The sequence below is a fragment of the Chiroxiphia lanceolata genome, chromosome 4 (assembly GCF_009829145.1).
Source record: "Chiroxiphia lanceolata isolate bChiLan1 chromosome 4, bChiLan1.pri, whole genome shotgun sequence".
NCBI classification, from domain to species: domain Eukaryota; kingdom Metazoa; phylum Chordata; class Aves; order Passeriformes; family Pipridae; genus Chiroxiphia; species Chiroxiphia lanceolata.
This window is the reverse complement of record NC_045640.1, coordinates 56,110,568-56,137,242: the sequence shown is the minus strand read 5'-3', so window position 1 is coordinate 56,137,242 and position 26,675 is coordinate 56,110,568. Positions and strand designations below refer to the sequence as shown.

Genomic DNA, 26,675 nt, shown 5'->3' with positions numbered 1-26,675 from the left:
ACTAATATAAAGGTTGACTACTCCAGAGCTCCTCACTTCATGCTGCATGAATAAAGAAACACCATAGGTCAAAGGCATCCTTAAAGGAGAGACTAAATCACAGGCAGGGTGTAAGACACCTAGCAATGTCTCTTACTCAGTTACCCTTCCTGTACTTATTTCTCTTTATGTTCATCTCTCCAGACAGACTGACCGACCGGGATTATCTGTGGAAGGGTGAGAGTATTCAATTACATATTTATTTTCAATTATGTGCTTGAATTAATTTTAGGGAGATGACTAACATCAGCAGAAAAGGCTGAGAAAGAACCTAGCAGTAAAAGACATTGCCTGCCACATCCTGAATAGTTAGCACTACTGACTCTATGTGAGAACCTTGGCAATGTTTTTGTACATTTCAATGGAATGAGAAAATACTTGCTACAGTAGTTAAGCTTTAGTTATTCATTATACTTTTTCTTCAAATAGAATAAACTACACTGGTTCCTTTATCCACTGCCATTATTAAGTAAGAGGGATTTAAACAGCATACTTGCATCCTACACTGTTATCTGTCTTGGATGCAAAATTCAAAACGGAACAGAATACTGCTCTTGCTTTTATCCTTTTCAAGAAATTGTTGAATGGGCATAAAAATTGTCAAGTTTCAGCCTCAGTCAACTGTAGTGCCAGAACTGCACAGTCAGTTTACAGTCTTTTGTATTTGTAGCATGCTACGACACTGTAATACAAGCCTTTAAATGCATCTGATTATGATTGCTTAAATAAGAAATTAGTGAAAAATAGTTATTAAAAACAACGGCTATACATTGCACTGTATTTTAATGACAACAATAAACTTATTTGTTGATAATTTGATATTCCAAGATATCTTTGGAACAATCTCATTATTACTACTGTGCTCATCCTCTCTTTCCTACTTGATTCAGTAATTAATCTCTTTCTGGTCTCACAAACTGCATAATCAGAGGAAACTGGCCTGTGGGGTTCTCAGTTCAAGTTTTAAATGTTGCTAAGAAAGCCTTGAATCTATTTTTAGCTATTAATATGTAGAAGACCACCTTAATTAAAATAAACTTGAACTTAATCAATGTGAAACTTTTTTTAACTAAAGCACAAATTAGATTTTTTACAGAAACAAGGAGTTAGATTCTCTTCTACAATAAAGAACATGCCCCGCTGACTTCACCAAAATGTCATCCAATTTAATGCATTAGAGTACTTGGCCTTGTGCCCCAAAAGAGGAAAGCTATTACATGTGACTGCTCACTGACTTCATGCAGGGACTTTGACAGAAAAACCAGTTGTTGTCAGTGCAGTGATTAGGGTTGCAAATATCAAGAGTAATTTTTCATTAGGAAAAAAAACCAAACAACCACCATGGTAGCTTGTAGGGGTTATGGGTGATAGAGAGAAGACAGACTGTTCACTATCCCCTTCAGCTAAATAAATTAAAAAAAAAAAAAAAACCAAAATAAAAGGAGAAAAAAAAGGGGAAAAAATCAGGCAACCTTCAAGTGACACTAGTAAAAGCCATGTTTTTAACAAACAAAAGGAGTCAGTTCTTCACGTGAGAGGAAACAATTTGTGGCACACTTTTCCAGATGACATGTTGGAAGCAAAAAACTTACACACATGCAAGAGAGACACAAGACAATTACTCTGTACATCACTGAATACACAAACCATTTCAAGAGCAGGAAAACCTCCAAGAATAGTCAACAACTGGTAGAAAAAAAGAAGGAAACACCTTGCTGCCTGTCCTCACTCTTCCCTGGACATCTGCTTATGGGCAGTGTGGAAGGCAGGACACTGGGCTAGATGGATCCCAAGTCTGAGCCAGTACAGCCACTCTTCTGTATGATGAGCAACCGTTAAGAGGATTATTCAGTGGATTCCATGCTGCAAATAACTGCAGAAATGATGCATTAGCTGATTGCATGGAGACAGACTGCAACAGCTGACTCTTTACTGGGTCAGCAGCTGTACACCACAGAGGAGGGAATATTCCATTTCCCTCAGGAGCACTCCATGAAACAGCGCAATGCAGCCTTTGCTTCAGGTGGGTGTCACCAGGGTCACACCTGCAAATTTTCCCAAGGCTACAACAAAAGTGCACAACAGGGTTGTGCATGGAGCAGTTCAAAAGAAACAGTGAATTTAAGAGTTCCTCGCTCTCCCTTCATTTGATATTGGAGGGGGAATATGCTGTCTCCTGTACCAAGTTCCCTGGAGCACAGCAGCGCAGGTGTGATACGAAGCAGTGCTGTCAAGGGTGCCAATGAAGAACCAAAAGAGCCACAGCAGAGCTGCTCCTACTCACAAGATGAAGACAACATGGAATCTCTCCCCTCTGTGATCATGCAAAATAGCTCATGGCTGATTAAGGCTCTGAAAGACACACGAAGTATCAAATAGCCTATTATTTCTAAGACAAAACTGTATAGCCAATGGCATGGCGATCTTCAAAGGCATTTTCTAATTCATATGGTCACAGGTATTTTCATGCACGTTAACTGGATGGAATAACTAAATTTTTATTCAGGTATCAGTTCACAGAGTCATCATTCAGTGGCACAGGTACCTTCAGGAAAAATACAGAAAATGATTTAATGTGAACAGAAATTGGAAAAAAAAAATTCTTCACAATGTATTAGGTATACTTTCCATTTTATACCCAGAAGGTGATGAAAACCTCCTTGTTAGAAGGGGGAACAATGTCAGTAAAGCTGACATACAAACCATGTAACGAAGATTGAAACAGCTAGTATTTATATATGGGGGTTTTGCCTTGCTTGTTTTTAGCACACAGATACCAGGTCAGCTTCTTCCTATCTGCTGTTCTACCTTGCCATCATTTACACTATACTTTAATAACTAGAATTCAGCAAAGCTGTTTCAGACAAAAGTGATAAAAAGCAAAATCTCACAGTTTGCAAAAAAACCGCATCACTGCTTTTCAATATAAAACTAATACCCTATTCAGTTCACCTTTCATTTCCTTTTGTTCTCCCAAGACTATTTATATACATGACCTTTTACCTGAGACCATATCTCTTAATAAATAGCTAAAGGTTATTCTGTTTTGCATCAGTACAACCTTAACCTACTGCACTTATGGTCATAAAACACACACAAAGGTCATGAATTGTTATACGTAAGCAAGAGAGAAATGTGGAAATCCATTATTTTTAGAGAGGACTGGAATACAGAAAAGGAAATGACAAACACAGTAATAATCCCGTGATATACCCCAATGCTCCCAGCTCCATCTGTGGAATATCATGGTATTTTCTTGGAGGAAGAGAAAAATCTGCCTCCAGTCACCCAGAAGGACTGGCTACTGAATGCTGCAAAATTTGAACTGGCAATGCCGGGATCAAACACAATTCCAGAATTTGTAAAAGGTTACAAAGACCTCACTGAGGGAAACTATTCACCTTCCATGCCCATCCCCACAATTTGAAATAAAACCATCCCCAAATTATCAACAGCGTTTGCAGTACAAATCCAAAGCACACCATACTAGCTACTATGAAGAAAATTAACTCAACTCCAGTCAAAACCAGCTGCCATCATCCTGTGGCAGGGTTAAGGTGTCATGCAATGGTATAATGACCACACCTCAGCTTCTCATGGCTGAGGTACAAATAAGGGGCCTGTAGCAGAACTTAAAATCAAAAAAACAAATCAAACATCTACAAAGTGACACAAGCCAATTGCTCTCTTGCTGGGTTTACCTAACTCTGTATGTGTGTGTGTGTGCGTATGTGCATGTATTCAGTAACAACAGAGCTCAGAGCAGTTCCAGGGGAACATTTTATTCTACCTTGCAATTTTGAAAATTGGAGTCTGACTCATCTATTTACTGTAATGTTATTCATAAAACAGAAAAAGCAGACCTAGCTATGGGAGAAATCCAGGCTCTCCAGACCTGTATCTCACATTACAGTTGCTTAAACTCAGCCTAGGAAAAGCTAAATTGCATTTCAGATCTAAAAATCAAAATATTCACAAGCAAAAAAGTTCTTCACGCATGGAATTCAGTAATGTTACTTTTAAAAGGTATATCTGATTTGCAGTAAATTAGGAAGTCCTGAGTATCTCTATATTGTTCTAGTTACTAGTGTAAGATTCCCAGCACACAGAGAACAGACCCCTTTCTTAACAGTGAAACTGAGATGTTCACTGCTTCCAGTTAAGGTCAAATGCTGCTGGGATCTACTGAATATATCAGATTTTCAAGAGCACACATATTCAGACACATTAAGAGTGTCTGGACCCTTGTGCCCCTTGCATCACATGCTCGCTCCTGTTGCTCTTAGACTGCCCTGAGCCCACTTTATGAAAAGTAAGTTTTGGGACACCAGAAATGTTACAGGCTCACCAGGGTGTACCAACCACCTTCTCCTGGACAAACTGTGATCTTCACAGTACTCACAGGAGGGTTTTTCAAAAATGCATTGGACTTAAACTGAAGTCAATGAGCATTTCACTGCACTTAATAAGGGCAAAAGAATTAATTTAGTTCTGGTTCCTTTTGAAGCTCCCACCTTGAAAGTACTACAGATGAAGCTAATGGCAGAGGTCAGTGAGAATTAAATGCCACAGGTTGAAAAATGTCTTACACTTCTTCACTTTGGATCAGTTCCAACTGCCTGCAATGTGTCCTTGTTACAAAGACAGCACTGATTACTGATCTAAACAGAGGGAATAATGCTGATCATTTTGTGTAACCTGATTAACTGAATGACTAATTAATGAGAAGCAGAATAAACACTGGGGAATCTAAACAGCAGGAATTGAGAGATTTGTCTTAGTAGAAAAATTCTCATCCTCTTGCTAACCTCCCTTTTTCCCCATGGGTATAGCAAGGATGCTCAGAAACAGCTGGCTAGTGCAGAGACTGACATGTTTATTTTACTGTACCTCGTTTCTTCGTGCTGACTTTCCCTTTTGAAATAGGATGTTGTACTGGCTTGTTGTACTCCCAAGTGCTAAATCACAATGTTGCATCACCTCACTCTCCCAAAAAAAACCCCAAACAACAAACCCAACAAAAAAATCAAAACAAAACAAAACAAATAAACCCCAAATAAACTCAAATCAATAACAGATAATGAATGAAAACATTTCAAATAAAACATGTGCAAGTACAGACCAGGCCATACATACACATATGGATCTTATTATCTCTATATTTTAGCTATGTGGTATTATCAAGGGACTATGATAATATCAATGAGCATTTGTTTCAAGAAAAAACTGTGAGAGAGAAAAAAACAAAGCTCCTAAGCATCTCAACTGCAAAATTAGTCAGCTGTATTCAAAAAATTTATAGTATACTAGAAATATGGACAGCAGGAGAAAGACATTTGTTATGTGTCTGTGTTTCCTTTACATGACCTAAATCTTGGCAAATTTATTCTCATAATGTGTTAAAATGAAAATATTACTGGTGAAATTCTAGCTAAAGAAGTATTGGCATAATAATTTATTACTTCATAGCATTAACATATTTGTGTAAATATTCAGGATTGCATTTAGTAACACCACAAGTGACAGATTTACAATCTTGCGAATGCTTTAATGAATTTCAAGAGCAGAAACATTCTGTTTTAATAATACATATACAGAGTGGTCAAAAACAGCAGTGCTCTTTGGAAAGCTCTTTCAAAATTACATGAGAATTGTTCAGGGTTTTTTTCGCTTGCCTTTCTGAATCATGGCATAAACACAACCATCCTCCTCACTCCAGACTGAATCTGCTATAGGTGAAGAGTTTGGAGGCTTATAAACTTTCACCTACAAATCTCATATTGCTCATTTCCTGTCAGCTCACATTTTAAAATGTCATTCTGTCTGAATCACTATATACCCTTACTATAAACATGTCCATCTGCTCACTGGTGGACAACTGCAAAGCGAATTCTAGCTGAAGAAATACTAAATAGAAAATGGCAGACAGACTTCCACAGGTGCTCCTTCTCCTCATGTACTTCCCACCCATCTCCACATCTCCCATGTGAACCCACTCCCACCCTTTGGTGCTCCCTAGCCCAGGCAGGAGCAAACTCATGTGACCTGCCCAAATATGGGGATACTTGCACAAAACGGAAATGTTTGTTGAGATCTTCAGAAAGGATTTCCAAACGAGATCAGTTCCTGCTGTTTGCTGATGGGAAAGAATTAATCCAGTACTGAAAGCCAACCATTAACATGGTGCTAAAATGGTCCCAGACGTGAAAGAAGAATAAAGTAAACTATCTAGACCCTGTAGGCTTAGCCAGGGCTGTGTAACATGGATTAGAAACGGATGCCTTTTTTCCTGACGTAAATGAGGGATTGCTCTTGTGTGTTGCTGAGTGTGTAACCATGGGGCCAGAGCTCTGAGGTGACAGGGAAGGAGGACTTATTTTGAGGGAGCCCACTCAGTCATGGAGTCGGGGAGTGCACACATGCAGCAAGAATGGTAGTTCAACTACCAGTAGCCCTACAGAATCATGTCTCTTTTTCCCATCTATAACATTTATTAACTTCTGGTCTCCTTAACACATATTTTCTTTAAGCTGCCGCAGTCTGCACCTGATTGAAATGCACTTGATCCTTCTAGAAGTCTGTAGCATTGTGGATTCCCCATAGCTATGACTAACATAGTAGACAAGATGCAACTTGCTCCACTGGAGCTGTTTTTCCTTTCCAACAGACTGGTCCAAGAGAAGCTTGATGCTTTTATGACTTTATCTAACGACCCACATATCTGTGTTTTCATTTTAAAAGAGCAGTATTTCTTGCTTTTAAAAATCCACTGATTTTATAACCAAAGTGTGGAAAAATCTTAAGATATGCAGACCATGAAGCGTCAGGAGTCATGCAAGTCTGGGAAGATGACTGTGACATGACATTCCCATCTTAGGATGGAATAGCATGAGCCACTAGTTCCCTATTTTTGGGTATTTGCTCTAAATTAACGATTTAGGGTTGATGTAGACTTCAAAAAAGGTTATTAAGAATGGATGATGTGAAGCAACAGGCATTTAAGCCACCTCAAGAACAGCCCAAGACTGCAGGGAGAAATAATATTCCTACAATATCTTCAGACACTAATTAAAGGTAGGTTCCTGTTTTTCCAGTTGAAATTTCAGCACCAAAGTAAAGGTATGAAGGCATGAAAAAGAGATAAGAAAAAGCAGGGCTGATTTTGCAATGCAGTAAGCTATAAAAGCATACCAGAGCAAGGAGAGAAGTACATTGTTTAATGTACTTTTTGATGTCTTTCCTTATTTTTTAAACCACTGTCATTGTGCTTCAAATTTTGATTCAAGTTAGTACTTCTGCAAATTTTTGGCATTCTTATCCTCGTGTATGATTTTTCATGCTTATAGATGCTCTTTCCAAACTCTTAGTCAAGAAACATGTGGATCAGCACTGATGGTTTTGACCATCACGAGGTTATACTCTTAACACAATGTAAAAACTGATTTCTTCCTATAAGTACCTCCATCCCCTTTTTGGGAACCTTACCTTTGGGTAAGGATAACACCAGCATTCCAGCTGAAAGGAGGAATTCATGCTTGTCTAGGAGAAGTGTCTCAATAAGCCCTAGCCCCAAACTACCCACCTAGAAGAACACATAAGGCAGGTCACATTACTGAAGCCACTGTACTAACCTAGAGGAAAAGTTATCTCCACAGTCAAGAACGTAAAAGAAAGGATGGCAAAGAAATACAAGCTGTGGAGGGGCTACCTCAAGTGTGTAGAGTGACTGGAGGTGATGGAAGGCTGTGTATCAAGAGTGCTGGAGCTTTTGCACTTCACTACAGACTGCCAGCCTTTTCCCTGGACTGGGAACGAAGGGCTATCAAGTTTGAGTACAGCAAGAATAGTGGGACAGGGCTGTGGCAATTCAGAGAAAAATGTCAACATGGAAAAGTGAGAAAGGAGAGTGAAGGCAATTATAGGAAAGGTAGCAGTGTAGTGACTCAGGGTGAAATGCTGGCAAGTAAGTGATTTGTGGGAAGGGATGACAGAATACTCCATGAGGGAGTGAGTGAGGTTATCTAAATCTCTCCTCACCCTCTTGCTGATCACAACATAAAAGCTAAAAAAGCCATTTAGATAAATGTAGCTGAGTTTGGTAAAGGACAGATCCTACTTTTCTTCACTTTCCTTGCCATCTGCTCTCCCATCCCATCATGGTTCATATTTGAATGCAACACCCTTAAAATCAACAGGTTCTCAGTCTATGAGAGCATTGTCCTGAACATCCTACATTTTTCACTGCTTTCAATAGGATTACTTGGCAAATTTCTATCCAGTTACCTGTAGATGTATCAATGGCTTTTCCAGAAGCAGCAACTTTGCTTACAAATGGCTTGTTATTTGCTGGACACTATGACACAAGTCAGGCCAAATAATTCTCTGAGGCATTTGTTCTTTTACGACAGAGATACCAGCTGGCTTCTATTGTATGTAATGGCTCATAAATTAGCAAACTGGCAATCGCTTTTCTCTGCTGAATCTCATTTGTTACCTCTCAGATTTCTCTTCAAGTGCACCATCTCTATTATACAAACTGGCAAGGATAGGGGGTACCCGCTAGGATACAAAAAATGTAACCTTTGAGAATGGTAAAAAGCATCCTTTAGTAGCACCACCTGACAAATTTCAACAAAATCTTCTTAGTATCTTTGCTACATGAAGTTAGATGATTGTATTTCTTGTGTTTGAGTATTTGCCTTCATTTAACTAGAAAACTTCCCACCCATGTTAGATGGGCAAGGAACAAGGTCAAATTTTTGCAGCTGATTGCCAACTGAATTTTGAAAATATCTACAAGATCCAAAGATGCAAACACAGCGCAAGCCCTTGTGTTCAGGCACAGCTTACTCCTCTCAGGCAATCACCTGTCTCCTGAGGCAAAGAGATGGGCAACACTTTCCATCTCATATGGGTAACTATACCTTTTAGGATATTTTGTTGAAGTAATTCTGGTTATCACCATGTACTTTGATAGCTCATATCTCTGAACAGCTGTGGGAAATCTTCCAGATTTCCACCTTGGTGCATTTCCAATTACCAATAAGTCCTGAGAAGTGAAAGACTACCTTGACTTTTGCAACTAGGAGAGGCTTGAAGGAGGAGGTATATCTGAAGCCTTTCTTCTGTGTTCATTTTTTAGAAATATGTTCTTCACCTGTTTTTGTTGCTGAAGTGACCATCCGTTGCTAAACATCAAATGGCCAGGCAGACCATTTCCATTACCCAAAAGTTACTGTGACTTCCATAACATAAATTAAGGAAGACAGTGGAAGGCTACCAGCCATTCTACCTCCAAATTATATAACTTTTCTTTAAGAGCTCCAATGTACTTTCTTTGAATAGTAACTTTTATTTAATGCTTCTCTTCAAGTGCTCTCAGGAATGGCCATTCTGAGTCAGAACATACGACTTTTAAACTCAGGTACACGTTTGAGACAAGTAGACTTCATAGTGGGGCAAAGGCTAGAGACCTCGTACTGTCCTAAAGTATGGAAGTTCATAATCACTGAAGTACATCATAAATGATCACCATGTCAGAAACCTTGAACACTTCCTAGAATTATTCTGCCTCCTCATTTAAAAACACTTAAATTTTAGTGAATATATTTTCTAAATAAATAACAGTGCTCAGCTAACAAAGCAAAAAGATGTTTAATAGAATGAACTTCCAGACTAGTAATGAAAATTAGCCTATCAGCAGAATCAATTTGTAAACTGCATACCAATCAATAACACAGAACACTATTACAACAGTGCCTGTCTCCCACTTATCTAAACATTTATGTTTTGAAGCCTGCAATAAGCCTGAATTACGAAATTGCTGTAAGAAAATGAAATATTAGAGATACTCACTTTTACCAAAATTATTCTTGCTAGCTCTTCACATACAGGCTTTTCTTCATCCTTCTTCAAGCCTTCCAGTTCAAACAAGGTATTGTAATTTTCTAGCATTTTTGTCATTATCTTGTTGCAGATCTCCTGTTCTTTTATACCTTCAAATCCAGAGGGCACACTAAAATTGGACAGAAGATAAAGCAGAGTGTTATAGGGACTAAACATACAAGAGTTCCTGCACAGTGTCTTTATAACATTTCAGTTGTGGATACAGGCTGGCTAGCAGGCACAGGAAACTCCGTCTTGGAAAGGAGGATTGTGCCTATGTTGGTAACAACTATCCTTATTGATATAAAATATCCAACCTGTTGGCCTAACTACCCATTCCAAAAAATCTAGGTAGAGATCTAATTGAGACAACCACCAAATGGGGTACCACCAACCCTGCTGTAAGTTCTGTTTCATGACTGCAATAGACAGCATGAGGCATTTAGATGCTCTGGTTTGTGATAGCCTCAAAGGTTATCACAGGATGAGTGAAAAAATTAAGAATACCCACATTCTAAGCAAAACACTAAAAGTGAAGCAATATCTTCGCATTCAGATGACCCAATGCTGTACATAACATTTTCTAATCTTATGTTTGAGTTGGTATTTCTTTCAAAAGTAGGCTCATAACTTAAAGGGCTTTTTAAAATACAGAGATGGAGGGTGCCTTCTGCAGAACAGCCTACAAGATTAATACAAGAAGTGGTTCCTTACTTCCACTTTCCGGGAGAATAACCAACTACGTGGCTGCTGAAGAAGCAGCTTCCTGGTTTCTTGAAACAGGCCCCTTTGCAACCAGGAATTGCTTGCCAGAAATTATACACAGAAATTATAAGATACTGATTTGGAAGAAGTGTTGTATTCCAGTCTATGCTCCTTTGCCCTCCTTATGTGTTTCACACAACTCTCTCATGTAGTAAAAAACCCATATTACTCAAAACAGGGGTTATAATTTGTTGAAGCTTCTAACGATCATCTGCTGGAATATAGGCTTTCTAAACTTTTTATTGGACTTTGCTGCCCAAAACTGACTTAAATTCTGTTTAAATGCAAAGTGAAATCTCTGAAGAATCTTCTTCAGCATTCAAAATACTTCTCCAATCATCCAGTATTTCTTATTGTACAGTACTTCCAGTAGACACACTCTCCTCTCAATAAGCCACGAAGTGGCTGCATGGATGTAAATTTTCTAAGGACCTTATAAAGCGGCAGACTGCAGACCAGGAGTAAAGAAACGCAAAAAATTTAAAGGGAAGAAACAGAGGAGTAAAAACCAGAAACAAAATAAAGTTTCAAGTATCTTTTGGCTGAGGACAACTAGCGGTTATACGAGAGGAAAACATAACCCAAACCCCCAAAAGCTAAACAAAATGCCATCTGAGCTATTTTATAGGGATGTAACTTGAAAGCAAACCATTGTTTATTACAACCAGCAAATTAAAATTTATAAATAACTACCTACTGTAAAACTGCAACTGTAGTTTATTGGTGCCAGCTGTGCATTTCAACAAGAAGACTCTGAAAGCAGATGCACCCAGAAATTTGCCATCAAAAAGTGCTTTTTTGTAAGGGCTGCATGCTGCTGATCCTTCTCAGTACTTTATTCTCTGTAGTACATCTATATGTCAACAGGGAGAGGATCCCACTACAGCAGAACACATCTTTGTAAACTCCAGAAGAGAATCTTTACCGCTATCATTTCAACATTTAATACATGCTAGAGTAGTAGAACCTGAATTTTAAAGGATCGCATTATTTTACACTGTAGAACATTGGCAACTGTAAAAAATGTGTCAGTCTCAGCTGATTTACTGATTTCATCAGTGTGGAACCTGGCCTCTGACTAAATAAAGAACAAATAGGACAACTGGTATTGACAGATGTGCACGTATATTCAGGTCAATTCAACTCAAAGAACCTCACATTCACTAAAACTTACTAACTGGCTTGAAGAAAAGTGTATGTTACCAATACGCCCATGCAACAATCCTGATTTAAGGAAACCCCTCTTTCCATGCTACATGATGTGCTCCACAGTTGGTATAGTGCAGAGCTTGCTTGCTTGCTAGTTCAGGCAAACCCTGACTCTTACCTTCCTGATTTGTTTCTCCAAAATAGGGTACAACAAGAAGCCTGGCATCCCTGTGAACCTCATTTCCAGGAAAAGGACTGGAAATGTACTAGAGCATATGCAAGTCAAAATAAAGACTCCAGATAGCAGAACCTTTCCCTAAACTGCATCTGCTGGGAACTACAGCCAAAACCTCCCTACTGGGAACAGCTAACATCAAAAATCTCTGACTGCAAAACAGGCCAGTCTACAAAGTTTCCAGAAAGCATAGAAACAGTATTTCATTTCTGAATAATTCCATGGCTTTCTTGCCCTCCCTTCTCCACATTACCTTGTCAGTTAAACTTTACTAAATCAAATCTGTGAAAAGTCTAACATCTTATTCTGAACAATTCTGTAGATGTATGGAGAGATATGCAGAACACAAGGCTAAAGCTCACGGCTTTAGTCATTTTTAACACCTCTGTCTGAACATAACTAAGCAAAGCAGTATGGTTTGATTTATTTTAAGGGCAATGTACTATATTTTATTCACTGCCATCTCTCTGCCACTTAAATAGGCATATTTTACAAAGTTTCTAATTTATTTTTCATTTAATTGCTGTTTATTAGACTTCCATCATGGTAAGGACTATTATACTCTTTGAGGTCTCCATGGTGACATTTTCCTTGCAATAAATATATGCTGAGCTGAAGATATGAAGTTTATATTACAAGCATGCACCACCCTGCCTATTTATACAGATTAAACTCCATCTGTTGCCACACTGCATGATCCACCAGTCTAGCTAGACTTTTCTGAAAATTCATGTAAAAAAATAGTATCTTTAGCTCTTTTTAGTCTGAAAAGTTTGCATCTACAAATGCCACTTCAACTGACTACAAAAACCCAGTCCTTTGAGAAGGTATTCTCTCACTACCTTCCTGATGCACATCCTACTCCTTGCAAATTTTACAAGTTCTTTTGTGAGGATCCTGTTAAAACATCACAGCAAAACTGTGTTCATAGTCATGGTTCTTCTATGTCTATTTTCATGTTAATTAGGCATTACAACTGTGTTGCTTAGAGAGTTAGGCACACAATTTACTCCAGATACAAAATCCTGAATAGCGGGACTTGATCCCTTATAGCCACAGATGCAGGAACCACTTCAGTAGTAGCACCAGAAACATAAGCTTCACTACCAGAAACACGTTTTCTAGAAGGGAGGCATAAACAGGCAATTTCTGTGGTTATTTCTAGAAGAAAAACTGTTGATAAATTCAGGTCTATCTTAGTGGTTTGAGCTGGAAAACTCCCACTGAGCTGTCACGGTAGCTTGCAAAGTCATGGACAGATACACAGCACAGGCAGAGCAAGAAGCAAATTCCCTACCGTCCCCTCCTGATTCCTTGGACACCTTGTCCTTCCCAGAAGGCGCTCTGAACAATCTGTGTGCAAAGCACAGTGGCTCAGTACATATTAATTATTTGGAAAAAACACGCCTTTTCTAAACCAGGTACCAGCATTAACAGCGTCTGACTCAGTTAAATAGGTTGAAAGGCAAAGGTGCATTAATACCAAAAGTTTTACAGGATATTCATGATCCAAATTACTGATGAAGCCACTTAAAAGCTGAAAAAGCAGTAGTACTGAAAGTGAAAATATTTACTGGGAATAGGATCAAGTTATTAGCTCTTCAATTCAAAATATGACACTCAGTAGTATTTCACACTTCTGCACAATGTCCTGAAAGTATGCCTGGCCCCTGGCCCACCCACTGCAGCTCCATGCAGCTCCTGTCCATGCAGATCCATGCTCACATGTTCCTTGTGTTCTCCCAGACCATGTGCATGTCTCCTTCCATAGTGATGCTCAGGAAAGCTAGTCGTAAATGCGTTAAGCCACATCAAGGCTCTGTGTCACAACTCTTACCCAGAACTAAAGTGACGTAGAATTACTTACATTTCATGCATTAGTTAAATGAATTTACATCAGAATCTCTGTAAACAAGGTGTAACAGGCTAAATGCAGAGTAGGCTTATGAGACAGCGAATCTCCAGACTCTACTGAGAGTGATGCAGTAACACACACCAATATTTCTGCATCTGACACAAAACAGGCATCACTACAAGGCTCTGTTATCATCCACCACACCTGGGAAACTTGCTTCTAGCAGAAACAGGGGCCAGGAGGACTTGGGATGTTGTTATCTGTCTGTAATAAACTGAACTGAGATCACTGAACTGATTTCCCCAGGCAACAACTGCTGACAGCTCCCTGTCACAACTGAGAAGCAGAGATTTCCATGTGAAAGGGTCCATCTCGTTAGGAATTCCCAATAGTGTTTGACCCTACCCAGTCTGACATGCATATTACCATTTCCCTAAGTGGCTTTGTAGAAGTAGCTTGCATGGAATGACAGCACTGTAATCCTATTTTACAACCACTGCAGGCTATATCCTCTGACTCCTACTTCTGCTGTTTGTACAGTACATTTTGTAGAGGAGCTCCACAAAGTCACCTTACCATTCTCCTAGGGAATCCAGCCAGAAATGAAGGGACTCAAAGGACAGGGAACACTTCATGGGTTTTTTGTTTCTCCAGCCCTCACAAAACATTTTTGTTAGTACCTCAGATGCCCATGAGTCCCTCAACAAGTGCAACTGAAGGCTTTGAGAGCTGACCTGCTGTAACATTTCTTAGAAGTTACAACTTCAGACAGTCTGTTCTGTCCCTCTAGACAGACATTACTGTGTCTGTAACAGACGTGACCTCGTGGCCACAACTCATCCCTGTACTTCAGCTGATGAAAGTGATTTGTCCTAACACACTGGACCACAAACTGGCGCATCTGAAAACGGGCCCATATTCATGTCTGCAGACTATAGTGCAAGATCGGAGCCTAACAGGTACCCAGAGATAAAGCATTGCTAACCTGAGACAGGTGTTCATCTCCGTCTGTGTGACTCATTTACGTGCTCTGCAGCATTTACAGGCTTATGTCTCACCGGTCTGGATGAAATGAGATGACAGATGACACTACCGAGATTTTAAAGAAGCATTTTAGCTTCTGAGGTACTGGAGAGTCAATTTTGAGGCATCTACCTGCCTGCCTGTTAAAACCTGTTTTGGATAATTTTCTGTATCAGATTCAGGTGCCTAAGCATTATTTGCAGCAGATGCATAACGCAAACTTCAGGTAACACAGGTAACACAGAGCAGATAGAGTAGACTGTCTTCATTTACATGCAATATCTTTAGCTTCAGCAAAAGTTCCATTTTTTATCACAAAATTACAGTGAGAGTAGGCATCTTAAAGAGTGAAACCTACACAAAGGGGGACAAAGGGCAGCCCACAGCCTAACACCCACTCTCAAAGTACATTGCTCTCATCTCCAAACATTTCTAAGCAGCAGTTCTTCAAAAACACCCCCTGTAATTGTATTTCAGCTGTATTGCTGAACTAAAACACCATTTTGTTTTGTGCATATCAGGAAAAAGTTCTTCACTAAGAGGGTGGCTGAGCACTGAAACAAGGCTCCCAAGGAAGTGGTCATGCTCCCAAGGCTGTTGGTGCTCAAGAAGCATTTGGACAACATACTTAGACACACAGTTTAATTTTTAGGTTGCCCTATGTGGAGACAGGAATTGAACTCCATGATCCTCATGGAACCCTTCCAACTCAGGATATTCAATTGTAGTTTTTCCTGTGACACTGGTCCTCCACTTAAATTCTCGGTGTATGCTTTATTGCCAATCCTCAGTTAAGATCAGAAGGACAAACATTTTCAACCCACAGCAGTAACTGACTTTAATGGAGCTTTTACAGCAAAAAAACCAAAAAACCAAAACACCCAACGCAAAACCAAAACAACAGAGCATTTCCTATTGAAATAATCACTATTTCATTCAAGAGATGAAATAGAAAATATCATAACACCTGACACAGGACAGATGATAAAAGACAAATTTAAAGGAGAGAACAGAAGGCTTGAGATGGAATTTGGCCAGAACACCCCTCCACTTATGAAGAGAGCAATACATCTTTAGCAATCTTCAGTTTATTTTACATAAAGGTCATTCAATGGGCCCCAGATGACAAAACTAAGTACACAACAGAAAAGAAACAGAAGAAAACACAAAAACATATCTCAGAAAGCCTTGGCAATATAGTTCCTTACACAATTTGCAAAGAGGAGGCAAGCACTCATAAGTATTTAATATGATTATGTATGAGGACATTTATGGCTTTCCTATATTATGTTTGGTGCTTTAAACTGGCATTGTAGGGTGTAGCATACTGAATTCTTACAGAAAACAATTCCTTTACCCTGCTGGAAAATGCAGTATTTAAAATCTACATAAACCGTGCAAGAAAGGTTATGGTTGCATGTTCCAATTTGCAATAATCAATGTTTAAACAACAATGATCCTGGATGCACATTTGTTTTTAAGACTGATGCAGGATTGGGACTGCACTTCCTGAAAACGAAGCCCATTCATATAATGTTTCAAAGGCCAATATTACTCACTGAGGAGTTCTAGTTCAGCCCCTCTGCTTTCACTTCATATACCCAATCTCTGTAGGCTCCAAGGCTACTAGAAACCAAGTAAGATAGTCATGCATAACTTCAGACTAGATTTTAATTCTTACAAGTTCAGCACCTCTGAAATACCTACAGCTACCCTACAGATGATCTACCATTTTCTCTGTATCTAAAGACAACACAGTTTTCCTCCATACCTAACACCTTCTTATGCAACCCTTCAGGTAATTTCTGTTACGTACTCATCATACATAAATAACTGCATCTAACTCTAACTGGTTATCTGCATTTGCCAGCCACTTTTGGGGGGATGGAGCAATCCCTCACAACATGCTTAATCTCTGCTTGAATGAAGCACAAGCAAGTTAATGAGGGCTTGAATGATGGAGGTCACACGTTCAGACCATTCTTTGAGAGATCGCTGCAAAAAATGGGTGCAAATGGATCCTCTGCTTACTCTATCTGGTAGATCTCATGTCTTACAATCCCAACCAAAGGACAGGATGAGTGCAGCAGCCCCTCTGATACCCAGCTCCAAGAGAACAGAGAAGAGGAGAGAAAACCCAGCTGGTCCTCTCCTTTCCAGCACAACCTGTGAGAGCTGAGAAGAGACCACACAGCAGGCCATAACTAAAGCTGTGTCTCTACTGAGGCTGAAATTTAGGTCAATGGACAATAACTTCCTCTAAGAGTAATGACACTGCAATGTTAATACTCTACACAGATTACCCCAGCGACAGAAAAGACAACTTTTTATGTTCCTTCATGCTCATTGTTCTTCAAGGGCTGTATTTCTCAATATACTTGACCTTTGCCTTCCATCACAATAAATCTGAACAATCCAAGTTGGAAGAAAACAGTGAATTAAATCTCAAATCTTCTTCTGAGCTGTTTGACCTTGCCCTTTACATCTTCCTATATGTGACACCACACTTCATTACAAGGAATGCAAATAGCCATTTTTTCCCTTCTTCTGTTCATTAGAAATACAGAAAGCACAAGATAACCTTTCATTAGAAAAGCAGCAGTGCAGTCTGTCAAACAGCAAGTAAGGAAGCAGGGGAAGCAATGGATAAGATAAAAGTAGTAAGGGCTGAAAGTTTAGGAAATCAGATATCATTACATTACATGTTTTCCTACATGAGATAGAGAAACAGAATGAAATTAAGAGAATTAAAATGAAGTCTAAATGTCTGGAAAGTGACCAAACAGCAAGATTTATTTCTGCATGATTTATTCAACCGTTAAACAGTTTTACTTATGCAGTAGGAGATAATATGCTTAAATAGCTAAAATGTCACTAAAAATACCTCACAAAAAGTAATCCTTCACTATCAGCAGATGGGCTTCATCTTCTCTGACACTGTGCCTTAACTACACAGACTCCAACATTAATTTTAGACACGAGTGTGAATTTGTGACAGAAAAATCTCAGATCTTCCAGCTTAAGCAATGTAATTTCTGACAAGCTGAATGCTAAGCCTTCTTTCGTTGTCGCGGAGAAACACCCCATACACTGCTCGGAACAAACAACGCAAAGCAAGAGGAGTGTTCGCTTCAGCCGCCTGCTGATATTTAATTTCTGCAGCTACCCTCTCCTGGGGCTGCCTGCAGCCAGTAGCCAGACAGCCCTTGCCAAGCAGACTTCAGGCAGCACTACTCCAGAGCTCTGAGCTGTGTTCTGAGGATCTCTCTCTGGAAGCTTGGCCAACCAGCTGGCCAAACCCAACGCCCAAAGTTTAGTGCTGCAAGTTCTTTCCTCACTCTGTCAAATCTTTGTTGATACAGATGGTCACAGTTCCAGCAATTTAAGACTGCATCCATTAACACAGGAGAAAAGGGTATTTGAACTGTTCCTCACAGTCTTTGTGCCTGGACCACAATCGCAAACTATGTTGAACACACCAAGACCTGATGAAATACATAGTTGAATTACCACACTGTGAAACTTAGCCTAAATAAAATCTACATGCATAATTCTGACCTATTCGGATCTTTAAACAATGCATTACTCATTTGTTAAGTGTCAAACCTTGCTTTCACCGCCTCTTTTGCCACATGAGCATTTATTTCAGCATGTGTCACAGCTGCTGGGCTGGTTACACTCATAATTGGTTTCAAGAGCCCTTGGGTTTTCACCTCCAGTGAACTCTGCCTTTCTCAGTCTTCTGTGATGGAATGATGTGATTCCACCCTTTACCTTCATAAGGTACAGCCCTTGTACCTTACAAAAACCATTACATCCTTTCTATGCCATCTTAGGAGCAGAGATCAGTTGTGGCAAAAACTACACAGCTTTTACGATGTATGTTTTCATTTAATATCAGAAACACCGATTGCAATTCCAAACTGCAACTCTCTGCATTCTACACCAAAAACTGTGCAGAGCTAATTTTCAAACTTTCTTGAAAGAGGTGATGAGTAAACTAAAAATTATTTTAATAGCCACTTGGGAGCTTGAGTCATAGAGATTTCGCCATTGAACTCAAATTCTTCTAATTTATTTTGTTTGTTCTTAACTCTACCAATACATTTAGACACAAAATTCCCAAAGTGCCCATAAAAATACAACTTTAAAAAATGATTTTGCTTTTCCTTGTCAGAAGTTTGCAATGTTGTGCTTCCAGTAACCCTCATATCCTTGCATTCCCACATACACTACTGTCTTTTGAGTATTCTTACTTTTGGAGAAGAAAACAACTATTTTCAAAATATACTTTATCTTTTTGCACTAACACAGTAAATTCTCTCCTTCATCATCCACCAGCAGCATCTTAAGATAAGACAGCAGTGTAGTCTCTAGGACAAACTTTAGTTTAAATGTCTCATTTCTGCATGTTCTCTTCCTAATCAATGGAAAAGATATGTTCCTTAAAAACCCAGAAGGCAGCATCTAGCCTAAGTATGTGGAACTGGCTCAATATATTACAAGGAACCCCGTTTCAGTTATTTGTCTTTAAAGAAATCTACTTCTTTCCACTGGCTATGGAGGAAGCCTGGGGAGATAGTCTCATTAGGCACTTAATCTAATCTAAGTCTTACCAGGCAACTCAGTATTATTCCCAAGCGAAATTTTACCAAGATCAATACAAATCCAACATCGAGACACTTGTCTCTTCTTGGAGATACCACGCACCTTCCAAGACTGATGACTGAACTGAACTCCCTACGTGTTTCCCATGTCTTAGATCTCGAATGCCAGCCAGTGGGTTCACCGCAGACAAGATGGGGGTGAAGGTGCTAATGCAGCACTGCATCACACCAGGGACTCAATAGGAACCTTTTCACTCAAGTGTGTTCTTGCACCTGGAAATAACTATTCTTGCTACTGCTGCAAGCTTCACTAGCATGTAAAACACATCTTCAGCACAAGCACCTAGGAACTGTGCCCAGTGAAAGAACCCAGTAAAACTACTGAGTCCAGTAAGGAGTCTCAAGAAACCAGGGGACCCCCAGAAGTTCCAGAGCAGTTTCTAAATACACTAGAGGGACAAAGAACTCAGAATCATTGGCATCTGAAGACAGACACCAGAACACAAGGCCAAATTTGCATACAGAATTCAGTATCCATCTCTAGAAATCATACAGCATCTGGGTGCCACACAGGAGTCCTTTTCCCCCAGGCATCCTCTGTCAAAGCCTTCTGCAGAGACAAATTCGTATTAACAGAGGGCAAAGGAAGAAACCTGTATGAGCACAAGTCTCCTTGTTCTCATAAAGGCACTTAAACAGCCTGAAGGCCTTTTGTTGTTATACTCCTGCTCTGCTACCAACGCAGCAACACAAAACTGATCAAAAGTTTAGCAAAACAGTAAGAGGAAATGGAAGAGCAACTCAACTCCCATTCAGCTCTAACAACAGCTTTAGCACTAAAATTTAACACACAGCCCCAGTCGTTGCCTCCATCTGATCACCTGAGCTACATTTCTGACCATCTGCTCCATTAGACTCCCTGTCAGCATACAGGGAAAAGTAAAAACCCCAACTTACTGAAAGCAGTTTGGTCCAAATACAGTGGCAAGGTTGCAAAGGTTCATCCTGTTCTCCACGTGATGTTCAGCAACCTTTATCAGGAACTGGCACAGGTACTTCAACAGGCAGTAATGAGCCTCAGGCAGTTCTTTAAGGAGTTCTTTCAAGTAACTTTCCTTCTGCATGTCGTTTCTCGTGTCTAGGAAAAACAAGAGAAGAAAAAACATATCTGTATGGTTTTCTCCATTGCCACCAATTTACTCACATGGGCCAGCAGCGGGAGCTAAAATTCAATCCTGCTTCTGTTCAGAGACACAGAATCCTCCAAACCCCTCAATTTTCCTCAGGGAATGCACACCTTTCTCCTGAGCCCACCACTGGCACCATTTCATGCTTACCTTTATCTTGTAATCTTTTTCCTGAGCAGATTGACCAGTTACTAACAGCTTTAGAGCATGTTTATTCCCACCCGGTACATAGCTAAATCTGCTCTAACTCCAGTTCCACCAAATCTCTTGATTCCATGCTTCTTCTGGATGTCATCCCTACTTCCCACACCCTTCTCATACTCATAGTTTTCCTTCCCACGAAAACTTTGAAAAATAAGAAAGCAAGAACAGTAAACAAAGGAGTCTCCTGAAATGCAGACAGTACTTTCTGGGGGTACATTTTACGAAAAACTCAATTTTGTATCTTTTGTCAGAGGGATAACTCTACAAAATCTTAGGTGAGGCACCTTGCTTAAGAAAAAAGGCTGTTCATGGCACTGTTACACTCTAAAATGAGCAAAAACTTTGCCTAATGTTGCAGCCTTGTTAAAATGTACAATCTTCTAGAATTTAGGTATGGGTAAAAGTTTCCCATGCTAAACTGAGTACTATCCAAGTATGACTAAGGTCAATTTTCTTTTATGCAGGTTTTTTGTCGCTTTTCTGTTTTAAAGGAAAAATTTTATCAACTTCACAGATGCTGTAAAGACCCAGGTGGTGAACACAAGCTTGGCCTCACACAGAGCTTCTGCTTAGCTGTGTTCTGCTGCTGGAATTGAACTCGCATGCAAAATTCTTTGCTCCCCTCCTCTACCCCAAAAACACACTTCCCAAAAAGTGTCCAATTTCCACCACGATCTTGAGGTGTGCGTGTTAATAAAAGTTTTGAAAACCAATCAGCATTGATTTCCCTTTATACCAAAACAGGATGCCTTAATGCTTGGAAATGTTAATTTCTACTCTTCACCAAAATGAAATGTCACTGAAACTTTCACATATGCACAAAAACCCTACGGACTTTGCAACAGCATTTTCAGACACGAGACCTCAAGCCCTAAAGGTTTTCCTCACCGATCTAATTATAAGCAATCTCCATTAACACAAGGCCATCTGTGCATTACTAGCACTTTTTTCATTTTTTATCAGCCTTATGGGTTGCTGGTGTCAATGCTTTAAGACTGTTGTTGCATAATAGCTTTTTCCTTAGAGATGTACTGTGAGGTTTAAAAGCACTTCTAGTGGTTGGAAGGATGTCTTTATTCCACAGAGTCGAAGTGAGCTCATGCTAAATGCTGACCTTCTCTGTTCTCTGTAACAGGCTGCCTTGTCCCAAAGTAGCTGCTGGCTTACCATGGGAATACAGACATCCTCCCCATGCTTAGGGTAACAAGGTGTTTTTTTCATTCAGAGGATGATCCTTATGATCCTTAGCAAGGAGATTCACCCAGCATTTAATCAAAACCAAATCTTGCTCAGTCTTCAAGATTTGTTTTCAGTCAAGCAGATGTATCAGAATATGTATCAAGCAACTGCATCAGAAGCAGTTGAGCAAATAGTTGCTGCTTCTGTTGCCTGCATGCAGAGAAGACTGGCAGAAAAACATCCAGTGTAGCTGCAGGAAAAAATAACATTTTACATTTCCCCAACATTTCAGAGGGAAAAAAAGGAGGGGAAAACAAAAATCTTTGAACACAGATTAAAATATGTATAAACACTTTGCAAGTTTCATCTTTGCTTTTACTTTTCATTTCCCAGAAATATTCCAGGGCTGGATTGAACAGTATTCCAGGAGTACGGTGCTTTGAAAAGTGGTTAGGAGTGAAAATTAGTAGTCTGTATAAAAATATCTGAAGGTGACTCCTGATAACTCAACCACTAAGTTGCAATGTTATTTCTGGTTTACAATCAGTCATTTTCTGTGGCTAATAAACAGGATTTATCCTACGTACAGTTTCGGAAACAAATGAGTTTTCTATATACATACTTGCCACTTCATACAGCTGAATTTGACAGATTTCATCTGCTTCCAAGCTTACAATCCCTGCTTTATACGACATGCATACTACTATATATGGTGAGAGAAGCCTTTTTAAGTTTTATACGCATGGTGAATTCATTTTTATGTACCTGTTTTGGTACCACCAACTTGATAAGGAATTCTTCCATGACAGCAAAGTTTAAAATGCCAGTCAAATTACAGGACCAAACATTTCAACCAACTGATTAATTACATCCTTTTCTTGTACAGCTAAGAAATTAGCTCCTTCAGAGAACTCAAATATCAAAAATGCATGAAGCAGATGAGAAAAAAATCTTGCTTGTTTATCTCAAGCATTTCTTTCAAAAATTTTGGAGCTATATAGAATATAAAACAGTCATGACTTCATTGCTATCAATCAGTTTGGTAACAGTAAGAAATCTGATTTATTACTTTATTTCTGCAGTAAAATTTCAGGATGCTTCTGAAGGCTGTATCAGATGGAATAACAATAAGGAATTTAGGTGCATTTGTATTTGCACTGATCAAAGTGGACTGTACAGTCTCTGACTCGATTACTAATTATCTTTCTATTAAGCTTAAAGAAAAACAAAACCAACTAATTTCCGCATAGCCAGATCATTAAAATTCACCTCCTAACATACTTCTCTTTAGATAACAAAGCAACTAGCACAGAGTGTTTTCTACTACAAATTGCCTGAAGTTATGATAAGGAAAGCCAAAGTCATCTCTCCGAAAAAATGCACCTCTTCCACCACCATCACCCCACCATCTAATTAGGAAATGCCCTTGAGAACTCATTGCCTCTCTGAGTCTTCCACTGGGGCTTTGGATTGACAGGTACTTTTCCATTTACTGAAGGATTTTCCATCCCTTCCAAAGTAGAAAGATGCTAATAACAGCCACAAAAGATTCCGAACACAGGTTTGCACTCTGACAACAAATAAGGTTATCAGGCTCATGGCCTCAGCTGTATTTGGTAGGTGGGATGTCCTTGTTCATTAACCACAATAAGTTATGTGGCGCAAATCAACACCGCAGATGTTTATCGCTGGGCACAGCCAAACCTTTGTTCGCTTCTGTACTTTCAAGTACAGAGACAGATATTAGATCTAAGATCTTGAAAAATTACCCCTAAGTGAAGGACACAGAGACACTCAGCAATACGAGGCAGCAAACCCAATTTACTGAGCCATGAAATTCCCTGTCCTTGTGAAGTGGGAGAAAGAAAATACGGCTTTCCTCTTTCTTCCTTTTCCTGTGAAAACAAGGGAAGGAACTCAAGTTTTTCTTCCAATACAGTCCAAAAACCAAAACCACTTCGTTAATTCTCCTGCTGCTGACATTTCATGGATTTCACCTTTATTTTTAAAAAAAATCCTATAACAGCTCGTGGTGAATTTAGGCAATGACATGCATACGCAGTATTCCATGCACTTTGTATATTTTTCAGGACAAGTGTACCTCTGCAATCCATGATCATTTCTTCAAATAAAGCAGCTTTTCAACTTATTAGAGAGCAAAAATAGTCTTCAGTCATAACAATGAGCAATTCCTTGGAGCAATCCTCCTCCTTTGACCACCTGCTAGACAATTTTTCAGCTTGTTTCAAAGTCATTCAGTAAGGTTTACTCAGCTGGTACCGACCAGAGAAGGAGAAAGAAGTAAAAGAAGAATGAAGGCTAGGAGGAAGGTCTCTCAAGGTACCTTTTTTATTCTGGAAGCCTTCCAAAAGTCACGTGCAATAGATGGCATCTCAGTAAAGGCCTGCACAAGAAGCACTAGATGTGCAGCCAGGAAGGGCTTGAAACCAAGGATGAAAGAGAGGGTAGGCTGAGGAAGGGAACAAAACCAGAAGCCTCAGGCCATGTCCAGCCTCAGCAACCGGAGGACACAGAACACAGCATGACACAGGCAGAGGACCAAGGAAGCCAGCAAGGCCAGAGTGGTACCTCAAAGCTGAACTAGGGACTCACTACTGAGGAACAAGTCAAGGAGATAAGTGAAAAGGACAGGCAGTCTCTCTAAAAATGTTAATTAACTAGAAACAGGAGCCTCAACATTGTAGGAGGCACAGACACATCTGTGAGTGTGTTTTCAAGTCTCATTTACTTTCAGTATACACCCACATATCACAACAAGAGGGACATATTTTCCAATAGTTCATCCTATTTCTGAACATACTGAACTTCTCTGACATGCTACAGACACAATCTAATTCCCCAATTCATCTCTCCTCATATTACTCCTTCCCCCTGCAGAACCTGCTGCCTGAACATCACTAAAGGTATGGATGCCTGCAAACAGGTGTGTGTAATTGTTTTGCTCATGTCTCAAATGGTCTGACCCCAAACAACTCCAGCCTGGAAGCGCTGAAACCATATCACCAGGGTGCCATGCCCTAGCCAACTATCTGTGCCACGAGATGAGGAAGAGAGGCTACTGCTTAGTGTCATGCTACCACAGCTTTTCAGATTGGAGGGCAGACAGAAAAGCTTGCATCTGTCAGCAGCTATCAATGTGCCCGAGGAAGTTAATCTTTGGCAGAGAGGCAGCAGGTTGTACACTGCAGTACCATGGCACCCACTGGACTGTCGGAGGAATCAAAGCATTTCTTTCCACCTCCACAATCTACGGGAAGCGGGGCTCCAGTCTCTCTCTGTCAAGAGACAATCTGCTTCAGACACGATCCTGCCACAGAGGGGAAAAAAAATCACGCCTTGTTGCCATCAGTAACAGAAATATTGTAAGTCCTTATCATAAGAAGGCTGTCATCACAATCCAACTTGAGACCCCTTGCTCTCTATCATTATGGCACTTTGCAGCGCTGTATTTATGCCTCATTCCAACACAGTGGAGAAGAGCACTCTCACTTCTTTTGCAGCTCTGCTGAGTGTCATCATCTGCATAAAAAAATCCAATTACAAGAGGTTTTACTGCTTAACAAACATCATCTCCATGTGCAAAACAAAAGTTATTTCTCTAGTTTGGAACTAGCCCTTATAACACTAACATAACACTAAAAGCCAAAGGAAAAGATTAAAATCATGTCACAAGAGCCTGGAGAACCACAGATATCTCGTGACTCTGATTTGGTGCACTGCTGCAGTTACCATGGTTAAAAGGTCAGCTCTCATGTATTCATTTTCACAGTCACTGTTCAGATTGAAATTTGACCTCTAAAATCGCCCAACACAAGCTGTATTTTTGGTTCTGCTTGTTCATGTAAGTCAAACAGCTGCCGGCTACTAAGCGTTCCGTAAACTGACCTGTTGATACAGAAGGGAGCTGCTCATTCCCTTCCACCTCCTCCCATCCCTCTCGCTGAAACTAGCAGGGCTGTTCACAGGCATCAGACAAAACCTTGCCAGACATGGCAGGTTGTGAGCAGAAGGAGGTATGTGAAATAAAAGTCACATCTAGCTGCTGCCCCCTGAAAAATATAACTTCTCTAGTATGGAGCAACGTCAAGTAGCCAGAGTGATGAAACAGCATCAACATAATTCAACTGTACCAAAGGAAGACAGGAATCCACATTTCACTGTATCCCTGCAATGGCAGCAACAAAAAATAAACTTGCATGAGGGAAAAGCTTTCTGTATGATAAAAAGGAAAAGTATGCTAGCAACCTGTCTTTATTAAAAGCAAGTGACCTGTGAAAGGAGTAAGAGCTGCACGTACAGTTCCCAGTATGTACAAATGTCTTAAGAGTCAGTGACTGTGATGTAGAAGATAAGGAATGAAAAGCCAGAAGGAATAAACAAGCTCAGGCAGGGATTGCTTATGGGAGTTGCTGATTTCTTCTGTCTGAGGTCTCTGTAAGCACAGCCCATTTTACATGGGCAGGTATAGCTCTGCTCTGCCTCAGTCACAAAAGAGATTGTGATGGACATTTTTTACCCCAGGACTC

General features: G+C 39.8%; 1 protein-coding gene across 7 annotated transcripts in view; it reads right to left on the bottom strand.

The window, feature by feature from the left end:
- FAM13A (family with sequence similarity 13 member A) overlaps positions 1–26,675 on the bottom strand; it is a 135,492-nt gene that overhangs the window by 87,256 nt on the left and 21,561 nt on the right. For all 7 annotated transcript variants that reach the window (XM_032686920.1, XM_032686919.1, XM_032686917.1 and 4 more), the window contains exons 4-5: positions 20,516–20,696; positions 9,895–10,054 (exon numbers count right to left, since the gene is read on the bottom strand). In XM_032686920.1, coding sequence (XP_032542811.1) covers positions 9,895–10,054; positions 20,516–20,696 — 341 coding nt within the window. The remainder of the gene's footprint in view (positions 1–9,894; positions 10,055–20,515; positions 20,697–26,675) is intronic.